This window comes from Rhodnius prolixus, unplaced genomic scaffold, assembly GCF_049639745.1.
Source record: "Rhodnius prolixus isolate KJV_2025 unplaced genomic scaffold, Rpr scaffold_5, whole genome shotgun sequence".
In the NCBI taxonomy this organism is placed as follows: Eukaryota; Metazoa; Arthropoda; class Insecta; order Hemiptera; family Reduviidae; genus Rhodnius; species Rhodnius prolixus.
In genome coordinates, this window is record NW_027411624.1 from 8,068,958 (window position 1) to 8,082,327 (window position 13,370).

The window sequence follows — 13,370 nt, forward strand, 5'->3', positions numbered from 1 at the left end:
TCGTAACATTAAACATGCTAGCATATATGCAGTTTATCGGGTTTGACATTCGCAACGTTTGGAGACGCACTTAAATACAATACCAAAAAACAATAACCACATTCAAACATTGAAATTTAATGATCGAAGCAAGAAATAGCAGTATCATTACTACGACATGATGAACAAGAACATCTTACCCCTTAGCGGCTGACCTCAAAAATATTCAAATAAAACAAGTATTAGATGTACATATTATGTTTTTCTGTTTTCCGATGTAAGTAAGAGTGGCGAATATGTCGTTAACCAATAATTACAGTTAGTAACAAAAGTTACTGGACAGTCACGAACTTAGCTAATAGAAGGTTGCAATTCTTATTTGTTGGGTTTATAACCAATAAAACAAGTAATAACATTTAGTAATTTAATTCATAAGTTCTATAACATAATTTAATTTAATATTTCTTACTTGCCCTTAGTTTTTATTACCTCCCTGAGCCTATTGAGCGTAGAAGAAACCAGTTTTGAGGTCACAGAAGTTGGTATGTTGGACCATTCTCCGAGGATACACTTCTTAAGTTTTTCCTTGCATCTTATTGGACTCGTCGTCTTTTGCCGTTTTAAATGATCCCATAGGATGAATAGGGTTCATGTCAGGAAATTGAGGAGGCGGATTGACCAATTGTCAACGCACCAAGCTCGGGCCATTAGGCTAGTGTGTTAAGGGTCATTGTCTTGGTAGAAATGGAACTTACCCTTCAGTCCTGAGCTGTCCGCATTTGGTATTTAATTTTTTAAGGCATGGAACAAAAGGTAGTGACATAATAAACCACACCAGTTCTGAACTAACTTATGTGCCAAAGAAAAGATGGAGAACTCCACGTTAGAGGAGAATAAAAATCCCAACTCTAGAAGCTCACGAATATTGGTCAATAATCAAATAGGAAAGGAAGAAGTATTATAAATATCGTATATAAATTAGGTATTAAAAAAAAATCGAAATCTGCACTTGATCAAGATAAAACCTAAATCTACTAAGTACTTACTGCTATCAATCATAGATGAATAGATTTCTTAAATGGAAAATACAGTCAGTGCTACTTTTCTGGTATAAAAGGTATCATGTTTTTGAAGATTCCGAAACATCTGCACACGACTCCAAGAGCTCGGGTAACATCTTTATAAAAGACTCAAATAAAAAAATATTGCTTTCTGTAAAAAGCAATTCCTTGAAATTGTTTGTCAAACTTATCATAGCCCAGAGTCAGTATTAAACACTGCTTACACAATTTAGTTTCTCTGCACAAATGTATTGAGACAGCCATACTAAACAGCTTACTACAGCAACTCCCTTCCGCTTTTGTTTTGTAACTTAATTATGGATTGTAACCACATTATTATGCCCTAGAATTCACTGCGTCTACACCCTGGAGAAACTGCATTCCATGAAGTCTCCAAAGAGGCACCTGCATTTCCAGAGATGGCCATCTTTCAGCTCTTCAATTTGTTACAATAGGATAGATTTGTGGGTCTATAAAAGACAAACAAAAAAACAAAACAAAACAAAAACACGAATGAAATAAAAATTTAGCAAAAAAGAAAAACAAAATAATTTATTGCGTTTACAAGTCTTTACAACAACAAGGACAACAACGAAATCTTTATAGATAAGAATAGTTAAAATATTAATCAGTTCAATTTTCTGTAGAGAGTCAAATTAGAAATATTAATGTAAAGGATTTTAATTTAAAAACGTTCTTACTATGACTTAAAGGGAAAACCAATTCTTTCTCATATATCTTTAAATTTTATTAAAAGCAGCAATATCTACACTTTGGACCTGAAAAATAAAGAAAACAACATTCTATTAATTAATTTAATAATGATTTTGGATAAAAACCAATCACTAGAATTTAATTTTAATTTTCAACTAACGCAACAGTGTGATGTGCATTAAGAATTAGGAACGGCATCTTTATATTTGTAATTTTGTAAAGTCAAGGAGATCAAACAAAAGGCAAACATAGGAGATATGTGTTTTAAGGGTGTGAATTCGCACATCGCGAATATAAGTGAGGGCATTAGACGACATGAAGTATCGAGATAGACGCAGTAATACTGAAGAGCGATACCATCTACTCCATTAATTATATCGCCGAATACACTCTTGATTAAGAAAGAAAGGAAGAGAAGGCTAGTATAAAGAAACTGTAGTGACCAGTAATAGGAATATGGGTTCCGCAAGTGATGAAAAGACAAGTTGTAGGAGGAGCTGAAGTAGTTTTTCACAGCCTTAAAAGTGTAGCGGATGTGCCAATTATAATTTCATAGAATGGTCCGGTCCAATAACACGCTACAGAAAACAAAGAAATTGGGCAACCTTTCCCAAAAATTACTGAGAAATGGTTATTCAAGTTTTCATCATTCCAAATTAATTTATTACAACACTAATAGTAGTTTAAAAATGAAGTCTTGGGGATGGCCTCACTTTCAAATTTTTTAATAAATAAATATTAATAATAATAATAATTATTACATAATCCTCAATTTCTTCAATAGTTTCTTGAAGCCAGTCCACTGAGACTTTTTCATCTTCCACCACGCAGCTGATCTGAAGTTTGTGTATACCATATGCAAGAGGAACCAGTTTTGCTGAAAATTTCGTATTCAAATAAATTACAAGGAAAATTTTATTAACCAACCATGTACTTATTTTTATGTAGATCGTGCTTTAAAGAAATAATTTTGGAAAAGTAAGATTTTTTTGCTTTACTTACACGCCCCCCACAGAAGACCATCGGTTTTAATTTTTCTTACTTCTATTTCCATCTGCTTCATGTCGGTTGTATCATCCCAGGGTTTAACATCTAACACGATGCTAGATTTGGCAATTAAAGCAGGCTCTGTAAACATGTAAACAAATAAATAAATATATAAAACAAAAAACTTATTTTTTATTTTTCTTGGCCTACGCTGCTAAGATTTCTTTCGATATCTCACCCCGAAAAAAGAACACTAACGCAACGTCAATAAGGAAGTTAGAATAATCATCCTTTTGAAAAATGTTTTCATAAAATAGTTTCAAAAACCTTACTTACTTTTAGATTTTTTAGCTGCGTATTCTGCCAACCTTTGCTCTTTGAGTTTAGCAGCTTCTGCATTTTCTTCCTGAAATAATTTGATTAAGAAAATTAAAATCATTGGCTAAAAGAAAATAGTACAGATAACACCAAGGAACAACCTTCTCTTATGCTAGGTTGCAAATCTAATTACGAAGCAAAACTGAAAATATTGTTTTTTCTTTTTTTTTATTCTCTGTATAAAAACCATGAATTACTATGAATACTGTGATTACTATGTATGAATTACTGGACGCGAAGAGCTAAACCTCGTAAAAATTTACTGTTGTCCTCAAGAGAATTTGTGATTTACATAATGCTGATTTGTGAAAGGGCGAAAGAGTGAAAAATGGTAAGAAAAATTAGAAGGAATATCAAAAGTGACCCTTCACTAAACATTGAAGTGACCCTTCACGTACATTGAAGTGACCCTTCACGTACATTGAATACATATTTCGTAAAAAAATAATAATCTTCTAACGCATATAATAAATATCATTAAAAAAGCAGGAAAGGCCATAACTATACTAGCGCTAACAATCGGAAGCTAAATAAACCGTATAATTGGCTATATTTGGAGTCTCAAAATTAGATGACTATTTGTACAAATAAGTATTCTAAATAAACAATATCACTTGCCTCTGAATCAGAAGCAAACAAATCTACACCGTCATCTGCATCTTCATCCTGCTGTTTATTGGACGGCTTTGCAGAACTACCAGAAGCAACAGATCTGGAAGTTACAGTCTCTGTTGGTCGGGAAGTTTTCTCAATGTTGGCAAGTCTTTCTTCAAATTTTGTAAGTAAATCTGTCAGTTCTTTCACTTCTGGAAAATGAATTAAAACAAATATTAAGGAGTTTTTCCTAAATTTCAATAATTTGTGAGCATTTATCAGAAGATTTATTCACGTTACTTCAAGCTAAGAAACTCTCAAACTTTTTTTGTTAACGCTTGAACGACATTAGAAATCATCCGAACCCGCTCTGTAGTTACATCTGGCAATAAGGAATGAATCATGGCAACAAGATCAAAATGTCAATATTTGCAGCCATCAGATGGAATTACGACTTAAAATGTGATATGAAGAGTGTCTAATAACATGGTGGATTAAAACTGTGGAAATTTAAAACCCTTATCTGCTCCAATCTTGCGTATAAGTCAGAATCGTGGATAGGAATGAACAGCAACTTGAAATGTATTTTGAACAAAATTCTCTAACGAATTCGTACTGTATTCTTTAAATAAACTTTTATAGATAGGTACTACCCACTATTCACACTTTTGAAATAACGATCTATTTCAAACACAGACGAAAGATGAAAAGACGGCTGGTCGCAAAGCGAGATAAGCCAGAGAAAACCTCTTCTAAGAACTTCATGAACTCCCTGAGTGAAGAGAAGCCAATGTGCTGAACAAAAACGGTATTCTAACAGCAAAAATATGATGACTTGGAAGGCTAAGAGACGGCCTTCCCCTAGCAAAGAAAAGCGCGGATAAGTGAAGAATCTCTCCAGGAGAAGCTTACAAAGGAAGAGGAAGTCTGTGCACCACTCTCCTAAGTCTGTGACAGGCCAACATGTTGGCCTATAATTATTATAACCGAAAGTGTTTTGAGCCCGGGTTTTCTTAACGTTAAAAAGCTGATCTTGGAACGTAATAGATAGCAACTACTGATTCTGTGAGGAGATAATATAATATGACTGCATTGTCGACATTATTATTGAAGATTTAGATTGGGCAATTACCAGACGTTGGAATAGGACACACTCTGCAAAGAACCCTCCAAGATTCTGAGAATCTGAGGTGAGCGGGCTTGACTATAGATTCTGGCCAGACTTTAGTAAAGCAGCAAAAATTCTAGAAAGACAGCAGTGCAGTACTAATAACTCCCAAATTTATAAAGCCTTTTGGAAAGACTTCTTAAGGAATAATTTTCATTTTGACCATATTTGTCAGAAAAACTTAAATAGTTATTTAATAAATTGGAACTTTTACTTACTTTGTTTCATTTCCGTATTTTCCTTCTCTAAAGTGTTAATTCTGTTGTTTACTTCAACTACAACGTTACTAGATGTAATAGAAGCGATGTCATCAATCTAAAACATTTCAATAAACCTTAAGAATCGTGAAAAAAGTTCAAGGATACAAAAAAAAAGAGTTGTTATAAGAGGATTAGTCAAATACGGAAACTGTTTCAAATAACAACGAAAAACTCAATACATATTATAATTACTTACACATTGTAAAGAATTTTTGATGTGTTGTCTAGCTTTGGCGACCTCTCCAGCCAACGAATTCCATGTGTTAGCATTTTGGGTAACACCCTTAAAAATCATCTCTCATGTAGTTAAAATTAAAAAAGCAAACAAACAAATAAATGAAAATAAAACAAGGCATACACTCACATGTAAATGGATGACAAAAAAGATTCAGATTAAAAATTCATTAAAGGATTAAAGCTAAAACGAACAATCCAGGGCAAAAGTACTAAGAACATATTTATTTAAAAGAAGTATGGTAAATTTTAATTCCTCAGAGTGGCTAGGAACCAAAAAATATTCAATATTTTATGAATGAAAAGAATGCAAGAAAAACCGCCAAAAGTGGGCACTATGAACTGGACGATCTATTTTTTTTAATTAAAATATGAATATATATTCTCACTAACCTAGAATTCCAAGTTAAATTAAAATGTTTGATTCGAATGAAAGATAGAGGATGAATGAAACTGAGGCTAGTGAGAAGTAAATGATTGGTTTCAGGTTCTTCTCAGAGCTTTGACAGCCTCCAAAAGATCTATTAGAGAAAGTTAATTTACGAGTATGTCTGGGTGATAAGAAATTAGGAACTACCACTAACAAACTAATTGAGAAATCTAAGGTCTCGTCGCGTAGGGATCATCTCTATTAGTTTCGAGAAGAAGGAACTACCAAAATAAAAAAATTACAGTTTTTTTGCATTTAATGAGGCCGACTCAACATGAGAGGTTATTGAGGAATTGAGAATATAGAAATTATAACTACGTCAGCCTAAAACTACTAACGTTTTCGGAAACTAAGTATCTCAACAAGGACCTGACAGTAACCAATCAATATGATCTAAATTTTAAGAATAGAAACAATAACCTACTAACTAAAAAAGAGCAATGCTTTCAGATTTCTTGAGAAATACTGAAATGTAAAAAAAAATCACAAATTTTGATTATAGCGAATATAATCACGCAAAATAACTTAAAAAGTGCAATTTACCTAATCGAATCTCTCTCAAATTTTGTATTAGTAAACAAATAATTCAAAATATGTCACATAAAAATTTGTTTAATTAAGAAAAAAAAATAACTATTAAAACATGGAAACGTTTAAGCTCATTATTAAGAACATAACAAAACAGAAGTATATCTATTTACAAGTTAGTTTTTCACATTCACTAACATTTTAATTATGGAAATATTATAAACCAATTAACCTTTCACTTAAAATTACAATAAAGCAACGGTACCAACAAATCCACTTATATTGTTTCATCAATGACCAACAATAACGTCCTTAACTTAATTTTTCTTTTCAATCAAAAAAATAAAAATAAAAATGAAAATCTAAACGTAAAATACGTCTGAATTTAAGGTGCTATAAACAAATTTAACTAAAAAATTCTTAACACAATATCATGCTACAAACCTTAATAAATTTTGCTGCTTATAATGGCACAAATTATTATTCAGATTCTGTCACCCACATCATTTTTTGACTTACCTGTTGGGAAAAGAAATATATCCAGAACTTCAAATAAAACTACGATCTGCACTAATTTCTTAAGGAGACGCAATTAATGTCTAATTTCAATATTTCGAAATTGTTAAATATATGGATTTCTTTTTAAAATGATTGCATATTTCAATAAATTAGTCAATTTTGTAATTAATGTTAGGGCATACTTTCAAATCAGAAGCAAATGCTGAAGATTAGTAATAAAGATTATGCTACGTACAGTTTTTGAATCAATGTACATATTGCAACAGTACAGTCGAGATATTCAAGAAAATGTTTCCCACAATTATAAAAATTACTAATATTAAAGAAAAATGAACTTGGAGAAAAAAGGAATATCTATAAAATCTTTCAGTGAAATTTATGGATTAATAAAGTAATTTAAGGTAAACCAGAAGAAAATGTAGTCCACTCCATTTAAGGCCAAGTCATAGAAAAAGGATGGATCGTCTGAAATTAACAGAAAAGAATGAGGAGAATTAGAGAAGGAAAGTAATGGACTTAAGATCCTAGAACTCAAGAGCAGGGTCAATTTACAATCGAGATGTTGGGAATAAACAAGAACTTTTTGGAATCGACTGAAGCGCATTGTACAAACATTCGAAGAGTTGTAGAGACTACCTAAGTCGAACAGTTATCATGAAGAGAGAAACACTAAAGGCGATGGCTAAGTAACAGACCATTAAACTTCTTGAATTGTATTGTTACTCTTATTAGTAACATTCAGAAGCTACAAAATATCTTTATCTCTTAAACAGGGAAACTTGCAACGAAGGATTTTTTTTCCTTGATCTACAAACTCGTCTATGACAGTTTAGGAGCAGTGAACTTAAATAGATACACTTTTTCAGGAGGTATTATAAGTGTTTGAGTGCAATAAATTAAATGGGCGAAGGAAGACATAGTATATCGTTGTTCCCATTCAACCTTACCCAATTGGGTAGCAGTTCTCTGAGTCTTGTTTAGATGGTTTACACAGCGGGCAGTATTCTGATCTTAATAAACGTAGGCTGAATGATAATGTATTATCTTAAGTTGATATACTGCTGTCAAGGCTACAGAACCACGGTCCATGTCCCATGGATTCATTTTCTACTCCTCTCGGAAGACAATTCTTGATGTTCCATCAGCAAGTTGTTGCAGCAAAGAACATCCATCAACTAACTACAACTTCTTCTTTTCATTTTTTTCTTTTTAACAACAATTACCCTTACATAAACTCTTAAAAGTTGTTCAGCAGTCCAATAAATCCAATAGATATAATAAAATAATTAAAATATTGTAATTTCAGCATCAAACTCACCATGTTGTGTCTAGCCAGTAACTTTTCCATTGAGGAATATGATAACTAAAAAGATGTATCTACAATCTACATACTTGTTCTTAATAAGTTACAACATAAAAGAAGTGCTCTGAAAAAGCTAAAAAAAAAAAAAAAAAAAACTACCAGAACGCTTATATGAAGTGATGTGAATATTATAGTCTAAGTGATAAAAAAAATCAACACTAAAAAAAAGTTAAAAGTCTGGACAACTCAAATTTACTAATTTAAAGTAGGCGTAACAGAAAAAAAGAGGAACATCTTGATTATTAATTTATTATGTAGGTTTGACTGCTTTCACTTAGTCTAGTGTTTATTTTTTAATATTTCTATTAAGTAAGTTATTATGGAGTGTAAGATGGGAGATATTGAAATATATCAACCCTTATACAACTGTCCTGCCGGACAGTTTTAATGACTCAGACTAAAATCGTGCAACAACTTTAAGGAGAAAAGAGCCTAATCTCCTCCTGCATCAAATTATACCAACCAAAGATTCTATAAAACCTACCTTCCTAAATAATTCGTTATAAGGCGAGTTTCCTCCTCTATCTCATAAATTCTAAAGAAAGGATGAGAATGAGCTCCTTTTGTCATGTTTTCTTTAATTAAAAAAAAGTCTTGAAGACATTTCCTAAGAAGAGTATGTCGTGAACGGTATCTTGATGGAAGGCAAAAAATATCGTTACATCATTCTTATATTATTGTATTGGGTAAAGGATGAGTAAGTAAAGAACTAGGTACAAGATTGCAAAACTCCTGAAAATTAATGTAAGTTCATTTTTCATGCGCTTAAAGTTAAAGTGAAACTCATTTAAATGAAGCTGAAAGAAAATCGTTCCGGCCAAAACTTTAGAATCAGACACAAGGATGACCTTCCATGCTCAAGGACACAACAGGTAGTTCCATAAGTGTGTGAACGATCATGAGAAGCTTCCCAGTACTGGTATCAGAAACGAAGGAAGGGAAAATTGTCCTTTCTCAGATGAGCTCCGGTCCTTTCTACAACTAACAGAGAACGACAAGTGGTCTGAAGTAGGCTAGAAAAGAGATTTTTTTGTACCCCTTCTTTTTAAGGAGTGGACGTAATGACATCTCATAAAAGTAAGGTGTTCCTTTTTTTTACGCTACTGAATGAATAAATTTTAAAAATATATATATATATATATAATTTCCGGGATGGTGAAATAAAAAGATATTTAAAAAAAAAACAAAGATTGCTCAATCTACAGGCGAAAGCAGTTTCAAGTAAACGAACTAAACATACCTTCTCATCCCTATGACGTTTCTTATTCTTTTTATTTTTCTTAGTCTCTTTTTTGGTCAGAGTATCATCAGTATTTGCATTGGGAAGAGGAGAGTCTCCAGCTTTTATTTCTGGTACAGTTTCAACAATTTTTACATTCATCTGAGATTGAATTTGCATGTTGGGAGCAGGATTTTTAACAAGCTCACTGTCTTTATTGATTTTTGTAGTCAGGCCATTGACTGTGTCTGACATCTTAGGAAATGTAGGAATGGTATTAACATTTGTACTTTTATTTTTTGGAGGGGAAGTGTTGGATTTTTTGTTTTGAGGATTTTGGGCTCCTTTTTGCAGCTTGTAAATAGAAAAACAGAAATATGATAAAAGATTAGTTCCAAACACTATAAGTTTGTGAAAACAATAATCGACAGCAATATTAAGAAATAATAATAATAATAATAAAAAAAATTGTTAAAGGATTCATGCTAACATAAAGAGAATATGTATTCTAACAAACTAGTAATAAAAAACAACTAATTCCAAAAAATAAACAAAATAAGGCGAATAAAAAAGCTATTAGACATACAGGGCCGCCGTTAGGAAGTACAAGGCCCTAAGTGTCACACTTAGGCAAAATTTATCCTATTAAATATAACAAATAATGGAATTCCATAACAACGGACAAATATTAATTGATTTTGCAGGCAAACCAATAGAAAAACAATATTAAGTTGGTAGGGATCTCGTGAATACATACTAGAATACTTAATAACATAAGTATCTAAGAAAAAATGATTATTCAGATTTCAAAATAAATTCATTTTTCATCGCACTTAAATTGATTGCTCGATGAAACGAAAAATAACTTGAGGTTTTGATGAGGAGTTTTACTGACTTCAGATCAGCGTGTAGCTCGCTAGGCATTTAGATGATGTGAAATGTTGCGGCAACTCCAAGGAGCCCTGCAGGAGGCTGCTCAGGGTGTTTATGGTTGTGTAAGACATGTTTATTTGCCTAACGTAATCAGGAGCTTTTTCAGCTTAGAAATGCTGTATAAAAAAAAAAAAATTCCAGTAACAAAACTAAACTGTATGAGAAATAAGTCTCATGCCATTGCCAAAGAAATTACATGATTTTACCTTATATGAAAATATACCGTTACGTTTTTTACTCTGTAGGACCCATTTTAGAAACAATCCCGAACACGCAAAGCAAACGGCGGCTCTGATAAGGTATTAAAAGTAAGTTTAATCGTAAACAATACAACAAGTCTCAAAACCAAAAATTCACAAAGAACCAACAAAAATCACTAATTTTATTTTTACCTTAACAGTGCCATCTTGAACTTTTTTCTCATCAGATGTTTTTCTTTTTATTTCCACTACATCATTCAAAAATTGTGGTTCATTGGTTTTAACTTTGTTCTGTTTTGGAGTTACTTTTGCCTCATGACGAGTCTCTTGTAATTGTAAAGACTCTTTTAAATCATCCACCTTTTCAGTTTGTGAATCTTTATCTTTATTTACTTTAACATTTTTATCTGGCGAAAATACTTGTTTATGAATTTTTCTCTCTGAATTTTGCACTTGTTTTAACTGATTATCTACTACCTGTACAGGGATTGCTTTGAATTGTACATCTACATCGGTTGATGCTGGTGTTAAAATCTGAGAAGAATTATCTTCTCTTTCACATACTTTCAAAGGTTTCAGTGGACTACTTGATAATAATTCACTGAGTAATTCTCTAGCATTTTTTTCATCAATTTTCTTAGCACTTTCATTAATAGTCGTATCAACATTTAGTGCACATTCATCAATTTGGGAATCACTAATATTAACTAATTTTTCATCAATAACAGATTCCCGAACAGCATCCTCCTCAATCAACTCAGTGACAACTTTTTTAACTAGTTCTGGTACTTTACCAACTTTTTCATTAGAAATTAATCTAGACTGTAGCAAGAATCACACAAAGCATTACATATTCACTCTCGTAAAGTTTGGTTAATTTTAGGTTATAAACGAACTTAAAGAAAGACTTACTTTTTCTAATTTTTCATAATATTCTTTTTCTGCCAAATCATAGACCGCTTTATCGGGCCAAACCTTTTCTGGCACTTTGATCGCACCGGTAACATCCTTAACAGTTAAAAGCTTTAAATTATAATATATACTTATTTTAATTTCTCTAAATATCTTATATGACCAATAGGTATATACATATACCTTTTCTAAACCTACAAAACATTTTGTTGGAAACACTTCAGTTATCCGTTCACCAGGAAGTGAATTTCTTTGGGGCTGAAACGGGTACATAAATAGTGGCGATTAACAGAGAAAGAAATTAAAAAAAAAAACACCTTAATTTTTAATAATGTAATAAAGTATAAAAAAGTTTATTTCAAACATTACCTTTGCCAAATTCTCGTAGTATTTTTTTTCTGCTAAATCGTAGACTCTTTTATCAAGCCAGACTTTTTCATGCGTTAGAGTGGTTGAAGCAAACATTTTCTTAAAGAGAACTGAAATATATTACAACCAACTGAATAAATAAAATTAGAATAATGGTAATACGACATAATCAAATACTCATAAAAATGTGCAAAAGCTTACCTGCTGCTCACCGACCTTTTCGAAAGAAAGAGACACGAGACAAGGCTTACACTACCGTAGAGCGGGTGGACCTGTTATAACCCGTCATCACAAGCATGATGCAAGTTGGTCACATAAGTCAATCAATGCAATATACCAACGAATTATTTTAAATATCTTTTTTATTTTTTCGAAAAATTCAAAGATGAGAATTTTAAAAAATAAAATCATTATTTTTTAAATTTGTCTTAGAATAAAATAGCACGAATTTTAAATTTAAATTTAGGTACGTTAACAGCATTCATTTCATTTTTCAACATTTCCTAAAATTTTATATAATAAATTTTTAAAAAATTCTTTACGACAATGGAAACTAATCTTACCTATCGTTAAATAGATATTGCCTCAGATTTTGAACGGAACTTTTCAGTATAAAATGATTCTTAGTTCCTTTCGCTTACAACTACAAATTTGTTAGGCTCTATCTCAATCTGATTACATTACATAAATACATACACTGGGCCAAAAAAGTCTGTGAACACTAACCTAAATTTTATTACTTTTATTATTATCTTATTAGAAACTTCTTTTATTTTCAAATGAAATATACTATTCGATAGAGAGAAACCAGAGTTTTTCATTTTATATTCAATCTTTTATTTTTGTTCAGCAGGAATATCACAATTAAATGTTTAACAAAACAACACCCCAAACGAATGCAAAAAAAGTCTGTGAACACTTTGCAGAAATAAATCATTGTTACACATTGTACGTGAATTATAAATTTTAAAAACTTGTAGGACCTCCTATGTTCCTAATCACTTCCAACAAGCGAGCTTTCATCGATCCTAATAATTTTGTGGTCGTCAATGTTGGAATTTTATCCCACTCTTCGAAAATAGCGTTTTTTAGTTGTTCACGGTTTCTTATTCCTCGTTTATTTATTTCGCGGCTGATTTCATCCCACAAATGTTCTATTGGGTTAAGGTCTGGCATTTGTGGAGGGGTGTTTAGGCGCCAGAGTGTATTATTTAAAAGCCATTCCCGAGTTTTTGGTGCGGTATGTTTCGGGTCATTGTCTTGTTGGAAGACAAACGTTCCCTCCAACCCTAATTTTTTTGAATTTTCTTTTAAATTGCGTCTTAATATATCCACATACACATATTGGTCCATCATACCATTAATTAGATCTAACTTGCCCACTCCTTTAGCACTCATGCACCCCACACCAGAATGTTGCCACCCCCATGCTTAAAAGTAGGCTTCATATTTTTCATTTTCATAGCTTCATTTCTTTTTTGCCACACTTTTTGTCGTCAATCAGACCCACATACATTGAATT

General features: G+C 31.9%; 1 protein-coding gene and 1 long non-coding RNA gene across 10 annotated transcripts; both read right to left on the reverse strand.

Moving 5' to 3' along the window:
* Positions 1-1,565: 1,565 nt before the first annotated feature.
* On the reverse strand, positions 1,566-12,195 carry LOC141458492 (uncharacterized). 9 transcript variants are annotated; one of them, XM_074136561.1, is made up of 13 exons: positions 12,050-12,195; positions 11,849-11,958; positions 11,678-11,737; positions 11,480-11,575; positions 10,760-11,389; positions 9,456-9,689; positions 5,338-5,424; positions 5,100-5,196; positions 3,738-3,925; positions 3,078-3,147; positions 2,757-2,882; positions 2,516-2,631; positions 1,566-1,819 (listed from the first exon to the last, which is right to left on the reverse strand). In XM_074136561.1, exons 2-13 carry the CDS (start codon positions 11,942-11,944, stop codon positions 1,781-1,783), a joined length of 1,839 nt encoding a protein of 612 aa, XP_073992662.1. In that variant the 5' UTR covers positions 11,945-11,958; positions 12,050-12,195; the 3' UTR covers positions 1,566-1,780. The 9 variants fall into 9 exon arrangements, with proteins under 9 accessions (XP_073992662.1, XP_073992660.1, XP_073992661.1 ...); XM_074136559.1 differs by having other exon boundaries at positions 11,663-11,737; XM_074136560.1 differs by having other exon boundaries at positions 3,078-3,143; positions 3,734-3,925; positions 11,663-11,737.
* On the reverse strand, positions 9,918-10,753 carry LOC141458505 (uncharacterized). Its single transcript, XR_012461027.1, has 2 exons — positions 10,574-10,753; positions 9,918-10,483 (listed from the first exon to the last, which is right to left on the reverse strand). It is a non-coding gene; the product is annotated as an uncharacterized lncRNA (long non-coding RNA).
* Positions 12,196-13,370: the final 1,175 nt, after the last annotated feature.

Coding starts and splice junctions, on each gene's coding strand:
- LOC141458492 (XM_074136557.1), bottom strand. CDS start 11,944: ATGTTTGCTTCAACCACTCTAACGCATGAAAAAGTCTGGCTTGATAAA. Junction 11,576..11,662: donor GTTTTGTAGGTTTAGAAAAG/GTATATGTATAT, acceptor TTAACTGTTAAG/GATGTTACCGGTGCGATCAA. Junction 11,390..11,479: donor ATTATGAAAAATTAGAAAAA/GTAAGTCTTTCT, acceptor TTCTTGCTACAG/TCTAGATTAATTTCTAATGA.